This window comes from Caretta caretta, chromosome 6 (genome assembly GCF_965140235.1).
Source record: "Caretta caretta isolate rCarCar2 chromosome 6, rCarCar1.hap1, whole genome shotgun sequence".
Taxonomy (NCBI): domain Eukaryota; kingdom Metazoa; phylum Chordata; order Testudines; family Cheloniidae; genus Caretta; species Caretta caretta.
In genome coordinates, this window is record NC_134211.1 from 69,007,578 (window position 1) to 69,019,808 (window position 12,231).

Genomic DNA, 12,231 nt, shown 5'->3' on the forward strand with positions numbered 1-12,231 from the left:
CAGTGGTTAGAGAACATGGTTGGGATGTGGGAGACTCAGGCTCAATTCCCCCCTCAGGCAGAGTAGGAGAAAGGATTTGAACAGGGGTCTCTCCAATCCCAGGTGAGTGCTCTAACCACTAGGCTGCAAGGTAGGCAGCAGCGCCTCTTCCTCGGACTGTTTTGCGTGGAGTTAGGCACCTCCCTAGCTCATTCTCACAAGGGGTCAGACTAGATGATAGTCCTGGTCCCTTCTGGCCATAAACTCTATTAAAGATGGGTTTGTAACAAATTATCACATTTTTATTGAAACTGTTTAAGACACAGAGTACAAATGAATACAGAGTTAAAAACAGGCCCCAGACGGGTGCCTCACAGTGCAAAAATCCCACAAACATAAAACAGTTTTTTTCCAAATAATTAAAAAAAAAGACATTTTAAAGATTTAATTTGTTTTTACCTAAAGCCAAAGTATAAAAAAACCACACATTCATAAATAAAGATTTTGTTTTTGTGTTTTTAAAACAGTGGAGGAAAAAAGGTAGTGTTGAAAAACACGGGTAAAGAGTTCTTTGTCTGGTGCCTATGGCATAACTAAGACATGCAGAGTGGACATGGCTTGTTCCTAAAATTGCTGCCCCATGCATCTTTGTCCATGCTTTACAGCAGGTTACCCACACGAATATGCAGTCCAATCCGGTACATTATTTACAACAAGCAATCCGGAATTCTGGACATCCTAGTCTTATCTACATCTGCTCAACAGCACTCCAGGGCTGCAAGAAGTCTTGTGTTTTTGTTTTTTTCTTCTAAATGAGGTTTTTATCATTTAATTTCCGGGACACTGCACCCCAAGGGAAAAAACTTACAAATGCAGGAGTATACCAACAGCGTTTAAATACCTCCTCTTCTGTTTTTGATTTTTAAAATGTACTTTAAAATTGAAAGTTCATACTGTTTCAACTCCTTTGGAGAAATATACTGCTTCCTCAGAGATTTGATGAGTGAGGAGAGTGCTAAAAGACCTGCCCCAACCTTTACTTGGGAGATTCCTCAGAAAGGAGACTACCTGAGAGAGAAAGTGAAAGAAATGCAGGCTCATGTAAGAGCACCAGCTGTGCGTCTCAATGTTCGGCCAAAAACATGAGTTGGCTTTAGAGGGAACTAAACACAAAGGATTTGCTGTCTTGTCAGATTCAAGTACTTTCCACGGCACCACCCTGTTCACAGGTCTTTGTGCATTGTCCTAAGAGCTCCCTCAGGAAAAGTAACACAAGTTACATCAAGATGAGAAGAAAAAACTATTGTCATTTCAACCAGGAACATCCTGATAGGAGGGATGGCGTTTACGCAAAGAGGACAGAGTGGTAGGCCCAAATTCTTTAAAAGTTTTTGCTAAACAATAATTTCCTTTAATACGTTACATCCGCACACACACAAATCTATAAGGGGTCCAGGCTCCAAAATTGCCTCCTCCCACAATCTTCTTCACTTGCCAGCCACCAATCATTGTTCAGGATTTCTCCTGCCAGACTATGGAATGACCTATGATGTACATGCAGGTCAAATGTAAGCAGTGCGGCCTGCAGCTACCAACTGCACTATCTTGTTGAGGACTTTATGCTCCCTTTGTTCTCAAAACTGGAATTTTTCAGCACACTTCCTACTGCCAGCAATGGGAAATCATGAGGGAATTGCCATATATATCTATATATCAACTGAATCAAGTTTTCTCTCTGCAACACTTTCTCCCTTCACCCCTTCTCACCACCAAACTTGGGATATCACTTTGATTTATAGGTCTTTAGCTTCACAACTCCTCTTAATGCTAAATCTTAAGCAAATGGTTGAGGTTACATACCCTTAACCTTCCCACACCTTCTAAGAAACAGCTGTTTACATGGGAGCAGGTGGGGAAAAAAGGGGCTCAATAAAAAGGCATTAAACAAAACAACTACCCCACCTATTCTTTAATTCACACCTCTAAACTCAGTCCTGGTTCTACTTCCCTGAAGCCCTGCCTCTGCTGCACTACATCTTTCATACCCCGTCAAGGCCTTTATTGGCCAGCCTGTGTTCTTGAAGCCAAGCCTATTTCTATTCCTAACACTATTCTCCTGGAGGCCCTGACTCTACTTTCTAATTATTTTAAAGCTAAACACCCCACAGATTCCCCGCCCCCGCCCGCCGATCTACTTGCTTGAGCCTGCCCCTACCACAATTCTAACTAGACACTTGCCCCGTTTGCGGTTTTCCCACCTACACCCAGGACCCAGGCAAAGTCCACAGCCAGCACACACAAAAATCCTATTCATCTTTTTTTTTTTTATAAAAAAAACTCACTCTCTGTGAATTACTCTGAGGGAGCCGTATCTGACACTATTGTGAATCCTGATAGCTGCTGCTTTTCACCTACGACAGTCCGAGGTACGCCATGGATTGGATTACTGTATCTAACAGGAATGGCTTTGGGGCATATTCTATTCATTCCAACCATCTGCTCTGCAGCATTCTTTCCAATCCGGTGTCACCACCTCATACTTTAAATACAAATAATAATAAAGTGGAATCAATTCTACAAGGGAAGGCATATAAAGAACCCTCAAACCACTATTGCCGGTACCAGAAGATGCCTGGGTTGAAGGTACTGCTATTTTACCTGAGTGTCTGTGCCCCAGTACCAGCAAGAAACCTCCTGTGGACTGGCACATACGTTTTCACAGTCTGAAAGTGAAGGGAGAATAGCTGGTTGACCCACACAGTCAGCCTGACCCAGACTATCCTCATCAGAAAACCAACAGGATTGCCATCTCACATTCCATTCGTGAGCATCCCTGCCCCCTCCATCTAAGGAAGTTCCCAGAGATCTTCACTTCATTCCTATGCAAACAGCTCCTTTCCATTTGCCATAGATGCTTCCCACAAAATCCCAGCTCACCATACCCTTCAGCACAACACAATGGCGGGAGGGGACTAGAAGCCCAGCAATCTGAGGTTTAAACCTTGAAGTACAGTATAACTCTATTGAACTAAAGGTCAGAGAGGACACTTGAAATGTTTGGACAGATAGAGTCAGATGACAGGAGGAACCAGCTGAAAGGCTCTGAAAGGGCTTCCTACACCTGAAGTCGCCAATTCTGTAGCTCAACGAACTGATGGCTAGCCAGCAAGCTCAGAAATGGCTGCCCTGCAAGTCCCCAGCCCTGGAGTTCAACAAACAGATGGGCCAGCTGGCCCCAGACCAGCCAGTCATGTAGAGGAAAGGCTGCACTGCAGGTCCCCCAGCCCCGGAGTGCAGCGAACAGATGGGCCAGCCTGGCCCCAGACCAGCCAGTCATGTAGAGGAAAGGCTGCACTGCAGGTCCCCAGTTCCCAAGTGCAGCGAAGAAAAGCCAGCCCCATTCCAGAGAACCACAAGACCAGAATGATGGCCAGCTTGCCCCGAAGCAACTACAGAAAAATCTACTTCAAGTTCATGACCACGGAACACAACTTTGGAGGCTGGCCAGCTTTAAAGGACCTTTGCTGATGCCAGCCAACATTTATATCCAGGGCTAGGCTAGATACTAGAGTTTCACACCCTGGGACTGTTCTGCTCTATGTTTTTTTAAGAGGAAGACTGAAGGCAGAGCAAGAAAATGGAATAATCTCCCTGGGTAGCCACCTGCTTTGATATGGATTCCCCTACACCACATCCTATTTTACTAGCTTACTGATACTGACCAATAGCAACACTGGATACTTGTAAGCCATGACAATAAATACATTATTGCCAGCTTGGAGAAGTCTGATAAGGCAAGAAGGCTATTGCACACACAATCTCACAGGGGCAAGGTTTTCTATTTCTCCATCAAGAGACGCATAAAGGGGTAGGGAAAGGATGGGGATAGTTACATCCCACAATATCCGATACTGGCTGCTCAGCACTCCCCGGAGATCATTTTCTGTAGTCCGTTAGAAAATGTAAATTATTCTCTGCTCCCCTGGAAGGTTAAGAATATTCTGTTTTCCAGGTAGAGACAGTGAAACCCATTGACGGTCCTTCCTACCAGGACAATGAAAGCATCAAACTGGAAGGGAGCAGCAGTTGCATGGGTGATCACTCTGATTGAGGGCTTCACTCAAAGAGATGGAGGCCTTGCCTCCCACTTAACTTCTCCCAATAAAATCATTCACCTCCAACTCACCCCCTTCACCACAGTCTCATTAGAATCAAGAGATCAGTATCCAATTCCACTCTCAGAACATGGCTAAAAGGAATTTTGTAGCTGTCTTTTAATTTTCCTACATTATTTCAACCTTTTTCTTTTTAATGTTTGATGAAAACCCAATCTCAAGTATTTGAGCACAGATAAAATGCCAAAGCTCATTTAAAAAGCCACAATGTTCTTGTTACATAATCCCCACAACTTGATCCAAGGGGTAGCAAATCGTCCCCCCTCAGAAGAGAGTGGAGGTAAATTATATCCCAGACCGTCTTTGAAACAAAAGGAAAAGCCAACAGGGTCGTCATCACAACAGCAGGATTACTGCAGGAAACAAGCCAGGGATGGGAAAAGGAAGATCAGCAAGAGAGGATGCAGCAGAGAAGACCAATTTGGTAATTGCACAGACACTCCAGCCTGCCTCTGCTGTTAGGGGTTACTATAATACAGAGATTGTGTCTCGTGGGGATACGGCAAAGGAGAAAAAAATTGTTTGTTTGAAAAGGGAAGGAAATGGCCACCAAATACTCGTGAAAAGGTTAGCGCAAACGTCAGAAAAATAAATTAATAAATAGAACGTTTAAAAGTCTGCCTTTGGATTCTGATGAAGCCCTGGGAGGGAGTGATTGGCTTCATCCAGGCCCCTTTTGTTAGTCAGCAGTTCAGAGCTTCTTGGGCAAACTGAATTTATTTTTTGTTCTTATGGGAGATGCCAAACATCTAGCTATGGACAGATTTCCAAACAACTTCTCTACACTCCTCTTTCCAGGCTGTGTTCACAAACTGGAAGCTGAAGAGTATTGGGGAAAGTTATTAAAACTGTGACCAGCACATTGCTAAAAACTAGGAGACACCTGTTCTATGGGGCTGAGAAGATCAGTTTAAAAAGGTCTCTCCCTCCATAGATCAGGGTGGCGACAGCACTTGTCTGAGGCTTCCACTGTGGTGGTCCTCCTGGGATTATTTCTATGGAGCTATCAGTTTTACTCAAAAAGTGTTTTTTCTGACCGCCACCCCTTCAGAGTTTTTTGTCCATGCGCCGTTCCACAGCTTGTAGTAACAGCTCCGAGTACTGTTCCAGCAAAGCCAGAGTCTGCTCATCCCCAAAACGCCTAGGACTGGACAGGGCAGCACCACTTCCCTCATTCAGCGACCTAATGGCATCGTGTGGCTTCACCAGCACCTTCTTGGCCCTTTGGAGCTCTTCTCCTTCCTTCAGGGAGTCCAGTTCTTTCTTCATCACGGAGAACGTTTCCGTTAGGAGGCCAGCAATCTTATCTTTGTCAGTAGAAGACTCCATGTCCATGGATACCTGAGAATTAAAAAAATGCAGTTAGAATTTAAACAAGACAAAAAGAAGGAGTTCTCAACCCTTTAGGGCCATTGAGAGCCATAAATGTGTCTAAGCAAAGGGTACAATACACTGCTCTAAGTATAGAGTCTGCCTTAAAGTGGTATTGGAGGGTGCATGTGTGCTCACATAAAGAGCCCAGCTCCTACTGCATATCATATTTGCTAATCCTTTCCCTGGGCATTAAAGGATTTAAGAGAAAAATCAGAGGATAATAAAACTTAATATTTCAATCGTGCTTTATATTTGAAGCCCTGTATAAATATTAACTGATCCTTTCCATACCCCTGCGAGGGAGTTACTGTTTACCCTTAAAAAGAAAAGGAGTACTTGTGGCACCTTAGAGACTAACCAATTTATTTGAGCATGAGCTTTCGTGAGCTACAGCTCACTTCATCAGCTCACGAAAGCTCATGCTCAAATAAATTGGTTAGTCTCTAAGGTGCCACAAGTACTCCTTTTCTTTTTGCGAATACAGACTAACACGGCTGTTCCTCTGAAACCTGTTTACCCTTAGTTTACCGAGAAGACAATCAGGTACAAAGATTAAATGATTTGCCCAAGGCAATATGGCAAGCCATTGAATAAGCCAGAATTAGACTCCAGGAGTTCCTGACTCCCAGCCCCAAACTCAGATGCTGCCTCTGTCACTAGAACACGATCAGAAGAATGCCTCAATCCATCAAGCGTGTGTGTGTACTTAACTCTTGAGGTCTAGAGACAAGCTGACTGATTGGCAGACCAGTGTTTGAAGTCACTCACCATGCGGTAAAGGTGAACGGCCTTGCGCATGCTGTCCTGGAGCTCAGATACAACATGTTCACACTGCTCAATGCTGATGCGACGTTCTGAAGAGGGAGAATAAACAAAAGAACTAAGCCATGAACATATCCCAGTCTCCTAGACCACCCCAGCCCCTGCACATTTGTTAGGAAATCCATCTGTAGAATAACCACTTCCGCAACACAATGGCTAATACTTATTTTAAAGGTCGCGTGTGTGTTTCATTCAACTTTTAAACGAGAGGCTAAACCAGACTGGCTTGAGCCATGCATTGTGTAGGCAAGCACTGCGCAAGCATCCCTCACATACCTTTCCAGAGATGGTCCTCAGTTCTAACATTCCACACTCCCACTTTTTCAGTCTCAGCCTCTGCAAAACAGAGACTAACTGCCCTGATTTCTGTCACTCAATGTGGTTTTGTAACTGTGGATAAGCTGAGGCCATCAAAGCCTCTTTCATTTGTGACCCAAGTCAAGGTCTCCAAAGGCAAAAGGCATTACTAACCTAAAGTCCCACTAAGCAGCCCCCAACTCCTCTATAACCCCATGTACTTCTCTTTACACCATCTTCAGAATGAGACAAGCATCTGATGTGTTATGAAGATGAATTATAATGAAGGTTGTTTTAAATCATCAAAATGTATTGCAGTTGGGGACCAAGGTAGAGCTGTCAAACAGCACCCATGAGAATGGGAACTGTACTTTTCAACAATACATGACGTTTACCATTACATTAGAATTATAAAAATACCAGAAAAGCACAACTTCAGCTATACTCTTAATATCCCCTATTAACCCAGCTGTCAAACAGCTGAAGGTGGGCAGTCTTTAAACAACACAAATAGACAGACACATAGGCATAATTGCAGCTATTATCTCCTGCTCTGAAAGGCACTGGACAGACTCCTTTAGTTACCTAGAAAATAAAAAGTGGTCATAAGAACATTGTAACTCTGTACTTCTAAACTAGAGATGCCGTCCTTTGAAAAGCTGAAGGGGAACCTAGCCACAAGCATCAAGATAAAAAAAAAAAAATACATGAAGAACAGATAAGCCAGTGGCATATGCTGATGCTCCCAGACAGCATCTCAGATCCATGCATTCTTCACCTCCTGAATCACCAATAGTTTGAACACAGTGGCTTCAATTTTCTTGTCAATGATCCTTACTAAATTAGAAACAAAGCTAAACCCTTTCTGTTCAGCACCATTTCTGGACTTCTCCCATGATCTTCAACTTATGTTGTCCTCCTGCTCTGTGAACCACCAGCACAAAGAGAGGCTGTAAATGTAGTAAAAATGAATGGGCATTTTCAGCTATAGGCTCTCAGAGGTGGAGACAGTACCCCTTCAGAAACAGACATAGGTCAGTTAACACGGTAATGACAACAATATTTAGGACTTCTACAACACTTTCCTATATCTAGATCTCACAGGACTGTGCAAAAGTAAATATCTTTATCTCCACATTTTATAGATTCTATTTATAGAAGGGAAACTGAGGGACAGAAAAGTCAAGTCATTTCCCTAATGTTACAGAGTGGTCAGTAGCAGAACAATGATAAAAACTTCAGGTCTCTAACCCTCATTCTAATTCCCTATCCAGTAGATCAAACTAAGCTGCTGTATTAACGTCCTTTTACAAAGCGCTTGCTATATATTACATATAAATAAAAAAATATGGCTGTATGAGCCTTTTATCATTTCCCGTTTGCTTTTTTTTTTGTGGTGGTGATGGTGGTGGTGGTGGAGGATTTCTAGCTGCAGATCTGTGTCTCCCTTACAGATCTTGGGCTGAAACTTCCTGTGAACTGACCCCAAAAGTAATGTGACCTTTGCTCTGACTCTCAAATCTAGAAGAAAAACAAACACACCAGTGCAAACAGCTGGTCTGTGACATTACGGTTGTAGAATCAGATTCCATAGCTCCAAGTAGGTGCTAGCTCTTGAAAAGCCCAGATATACTCATTGTTCTGAAACTTAACTACTGTATAGTATTAAACTATACGCTCTTCAGGCCTAGGATCATGTGTCTTGCTGTAGATGTGTGTAGCATGCCTAATACAACACGGGGCTTCAATCTAGATCAGGGCATCTAGGCACTACTAAAATACAAAAAAAACCTCCACATCTAGATAAAAACCTCTCTTCACAAGCTTTCAATGGATACACTTTTTCTACATTTTATTTTATTTTTTATTTTTTTGATTGCCCGGCTTTGTGTGTATAAGAAATGAAGCTTTCCTTTTACAATCCACTGCTTCCATCAGACGGGTCATAACCCATTGTTTGTAACCTCACAGTTCACCGCTGTAGAGAGGAAGATAGCATTACTGAAGGACCCTGACAAGCAGAAGATAATAAAAGGTGACTTATTTCCCTACACAGCTTGGTTAACAATATTGGGAAAGAAGATGGGTTAAGAGTTTGTCTGACCTGTCAAACAGTCCACTGCCCTGTACACTGTCCCTGATGACAAGTTAAAACAGCCAGGAAAGGGTTACGGACTACCCCACCTGTCACATGACATAGCAATGGATTCAAGGGAAGAGTATCCCTTCTTTCTGGAGAACAACAGAGAGGCAAGGGAAAAGTCACTGGGGACTGCAGCCACTGTGGAGAACGGAAATTGCTTTGTTTTGATGTTACCCAGGAGTTTTCTATTGAACCAACCGATTGTGTCCTGAGGGGAAGGCCGGAAACAGACTGGGGCATGGCATTAGTTCTTTCTTGGGCTGAGGAGTAACCCTCCAGCTTACTCCCTCCCATTTATAAATAATTCAGAAGTTATAGTTTATTAACCCCACACCTTTTTCTTCAACCCAAAAGCCAGCAAGCTGAGAATCCCCACGATGTCTATATGTGTGTATTACATTCCACCTGCCATTCCCTTTAGGGAAACTTGGATGCTACCAGATCTGCAGAACATTCGGCTGCTATCTGACTAAACATGACGTAAGACACAAGACAGAGAGGAAACAGAAATTCAAGCCACAGTAAAAGATGTTAGACTGAAATGTCTCACCATTGAGGGGGTGACTTATGGAACGAGACAGGTGCAGACAAGACGAGACAGGCCAGAAGCTGGACGTAAAGAAATGTGATGGAATCGTGAAGCGGTTCACAAAGACAGGAGACAGAAGGGGGAAGAAGGTTAGAGATGGGTATCCGTGCACACCTGAGTTCTGTGCCGAGGCAGCCACTGTTGTGGGAGACCTTGGCCTGATGGGGTCTAGTGGGCAAAGTCCAAGTGGGTTGTCTAGCACACAGCTAATGCTGGAGAACCTCTCTCTGTGTCTGGGCAGTGTGCTTTCAGGAGACCTTGGGTGCAAGCCTTCTGAAAACTCTTTCAGTTTTGGATTAGTGATCCCTGGCTCATCCTGGCAATCTATCCTCAGTGCTGGATTCTCCACTGGGCTCTCTTTAGCAGGTCCAACAGATACAGCAGTTTGGCTCTCCCTCTTGAAGGCCCGTCCCTCAAGAAGAGAAGATTTCTTTTTACAGACCCCAGCAGGTGACTGAGGAGACTCTGGTTCAAGTGGGGTTTTGGATTTGGTGGTGGGTGAGAAAGAAGCCAAGATGGGTCTGTCAGGCAATGGTTTGGGGATGTCAAGAATCAAGTGGGCGCGGTTTGATGATGCCAACTTGCTGTGAAAGGACTTGGGTGATGAGCAGCTTACAACTTGCTGAAGGGCTGGCTTCCCTGGGACATTTTCCTTTGTAGGTGGCTTGTTCTTCTCAGTCTCTGCTGTGGGAGTTATCTGTATCTTCTCAGGCCCCTGTGGGCTGGTCCTCTGCTCAGTCAGTGTTTCAACAGAGTCACCAAGGCATAGATTTTCCCCTACAGAGATGCTGCGTGACACCTTGGCCATGAAGCTGGTTGTGGGATTCATGTAGGACTTTGATTTTACAACCTTACTGTCTTTGACCAGCAGGGAGCTGGACCCATCCATCTTCAGCAGGCTTGCAGACAATGGCCTGCAATGATTAGGTTTTGGATCCTTCTCAACAACTACTAGTGTCTGAGGACGTTGCCTGATAGAGGATATCACTCCTGGACTCTTATCTGCAAAAATTAAACAGACAAACGTACAAAACTAGATAAAGGCTGCAGTGAACTGTGCAATCAGAAAGAACCACAACTGTACCAACCTATTAACTCCAGCTCAGCTTCTGGAACAGAGGTATTTAGAACGACTGCAACAGTATTAATGTAGCCGGATCTCAAAGATGAGCTCCTCCCCCTCCTTCACTCCCCAGAGGCACTGTTGCTTATCTTAAGAAGATGACCTTCCCATAAGGCCTGAGGCTAGAAGACCTTAGAAACTAGGATTTTTAAGTGAGAGAGGAAATCAGAGGAAGCAGGTTAAAGTCCTCATTTCTCATCTCTCCTCAGCCTACTCATTTACATAGAGTAGTGTGGTTTTAACAAAAAATAGTGAATTTAGTGTTGGTGAAAGGGCCACCTTGTTGCCCAGCCAATGTGCCTTAATTCTGACCTCCTCCTGACCAATCCTGACCTACTGCAACCAGCTCTGAGCAGAGAGGAGTTCTTTGTTCACGACTCAGTCCATTCTTGGCCTCCCTGTTGAGACTGTTAGACAGTGCTAGTTATGAGGATGGCGGCTGTACGCTGAGGACTGAGGGCTTGGCCAAGAATGCTGACTCACTTCACAATGGACACAGATTATAGAAATTTCAGGATGTTCAGCCTTTGCTACGGCAGCTTGGCCAACCCACAAAGTCATTAGTTCGGCATTTCCAGTTCACTGCCACAGGGCACTTCCCTCCCCTTGACAGAGTGCACCAACGATGACAAACATTGACTTTTTTTGTTTGGTCAGGGTTTTTTTGCTTTCAGTATTTCAGAGTCAGAACGAAAGTTAAACACTACCCCCACCAACCCCTCTATTCCTCCCACTCATTTGGAAGGCCAGCTAAGCCAATGATCCTGGCCAGAGCCAACAGTTGGTGGAAGCCGCAGACTAGTCTGCTGAGTAATTAAGAATATTTTCCTTGACAGACCAGAGCCTGTAGCTCACCTACCACAAGAACTATGATTAATTTACATCTCTACTAAAACTTAGTCCCCCCACCCCCATTTACTCTTGGAGTTACACTGCAGTCCCATCCACTTCCTTACCATCGTGAATGAGGTCATGAACTGACTGGGACTTCCTCATCCCCGCATTCCCAGTACCCTCTGGAAAGGGTGCGATAACTCTTCCAGGTCCCACAGCAAGCCTATTAGTCTCCACTGCTGACTTCCGTTTTCTTTGGGTGTAAATGGACCGGTAAGAATTTACACCATCCAGAAGGCTGGCATTCTCCAAGGCAGCATTATGATGGCTGCTCCCATTTTTCAGCAGGTCGACAGAAACCTTCTTTGATTGGGCTGAAGCCTCAATGGGCTTTTGATCCAGGATCAGATTTGATGAGGAGCGTGACAAACGCCTACAGAGATAAGGCAGAGTTAAGACTCTCAAGGTGGCAACAAATGAATCACAAATCAATAAATAAATAGATGGCATTGGGTAAAGAAGTACAAACTTATTAAGCCAGCTTCTCAGGGGCAAAGATCTCGGTAAATGGAGAGTGAAATGTCAAACTAACCTGTACTGTCGCCACACTGGTCTATTTTTCCCCCAAGGCAGTACTGGTCTCAAAGTATCCTATCCTGGGTGATACGATGAGCATTAAGTACCACCCATAGCCCTGGGTCAAGTGTTTCATGGAGGGACTTGGCAGGAAGGCAAGCCAGGAGAGGAGAGATTCTATCAGGGGAGAAATGGGTCGGGTTGGGTCAGGTCAGGACTGGTCCCTCCCAGCTCAGTTTGCCAACACCAAAAACCCTCTCTCCTTCCACGAGAGTGTTTCCCAGAGGAAACCCCAGCACATTTGGTGATTGGTCAGTCC

The 12,231-nt window shown here is 44.3% G+C and overlaps 1 protein-coding gene across 4 annotated transcripts in view; it reads right to left on the minus strand.

Annotated features, from left to right (window-relative positions):
- Window positions 1-259: 259 nt before the first annotated feature.
- MAPKBP1 (mitogen-activated protein kinase binding protein 1) overlaps window positions 260-12,231 on the minus strand; it is a 123,384-nt gene continuing 111,412 nt past the window's right edge. For all 4 annotated transcript variants that reach the window (XM_075129689.1, XM_048854332.2, XM_048854331.2 and 1 more), the window contains 4 exons: window positions 11,459-11,769; window positions 9,494-10,381; window positions 6,297-6,382; window positions 260-5,495 (listed from right to left, as the gene is read on the minus strand). In XM_075129689.1, coding sequence (XP_074985790.1) covers window positions 5,202-5,495; window positions 6,297-6,382; window positions 9,494-10,381; window positions 11,459-11,769 — 1,579 coding nt within the window. In that variant the 3' untranslated portion in view covers window positions 260-5,201. The remainder of the gene's footprint in view (window positions 5,496-6,296; window positions 6,383-9,493; window positions 10,382-11,458; window positions 11,770-12,231) is intronic.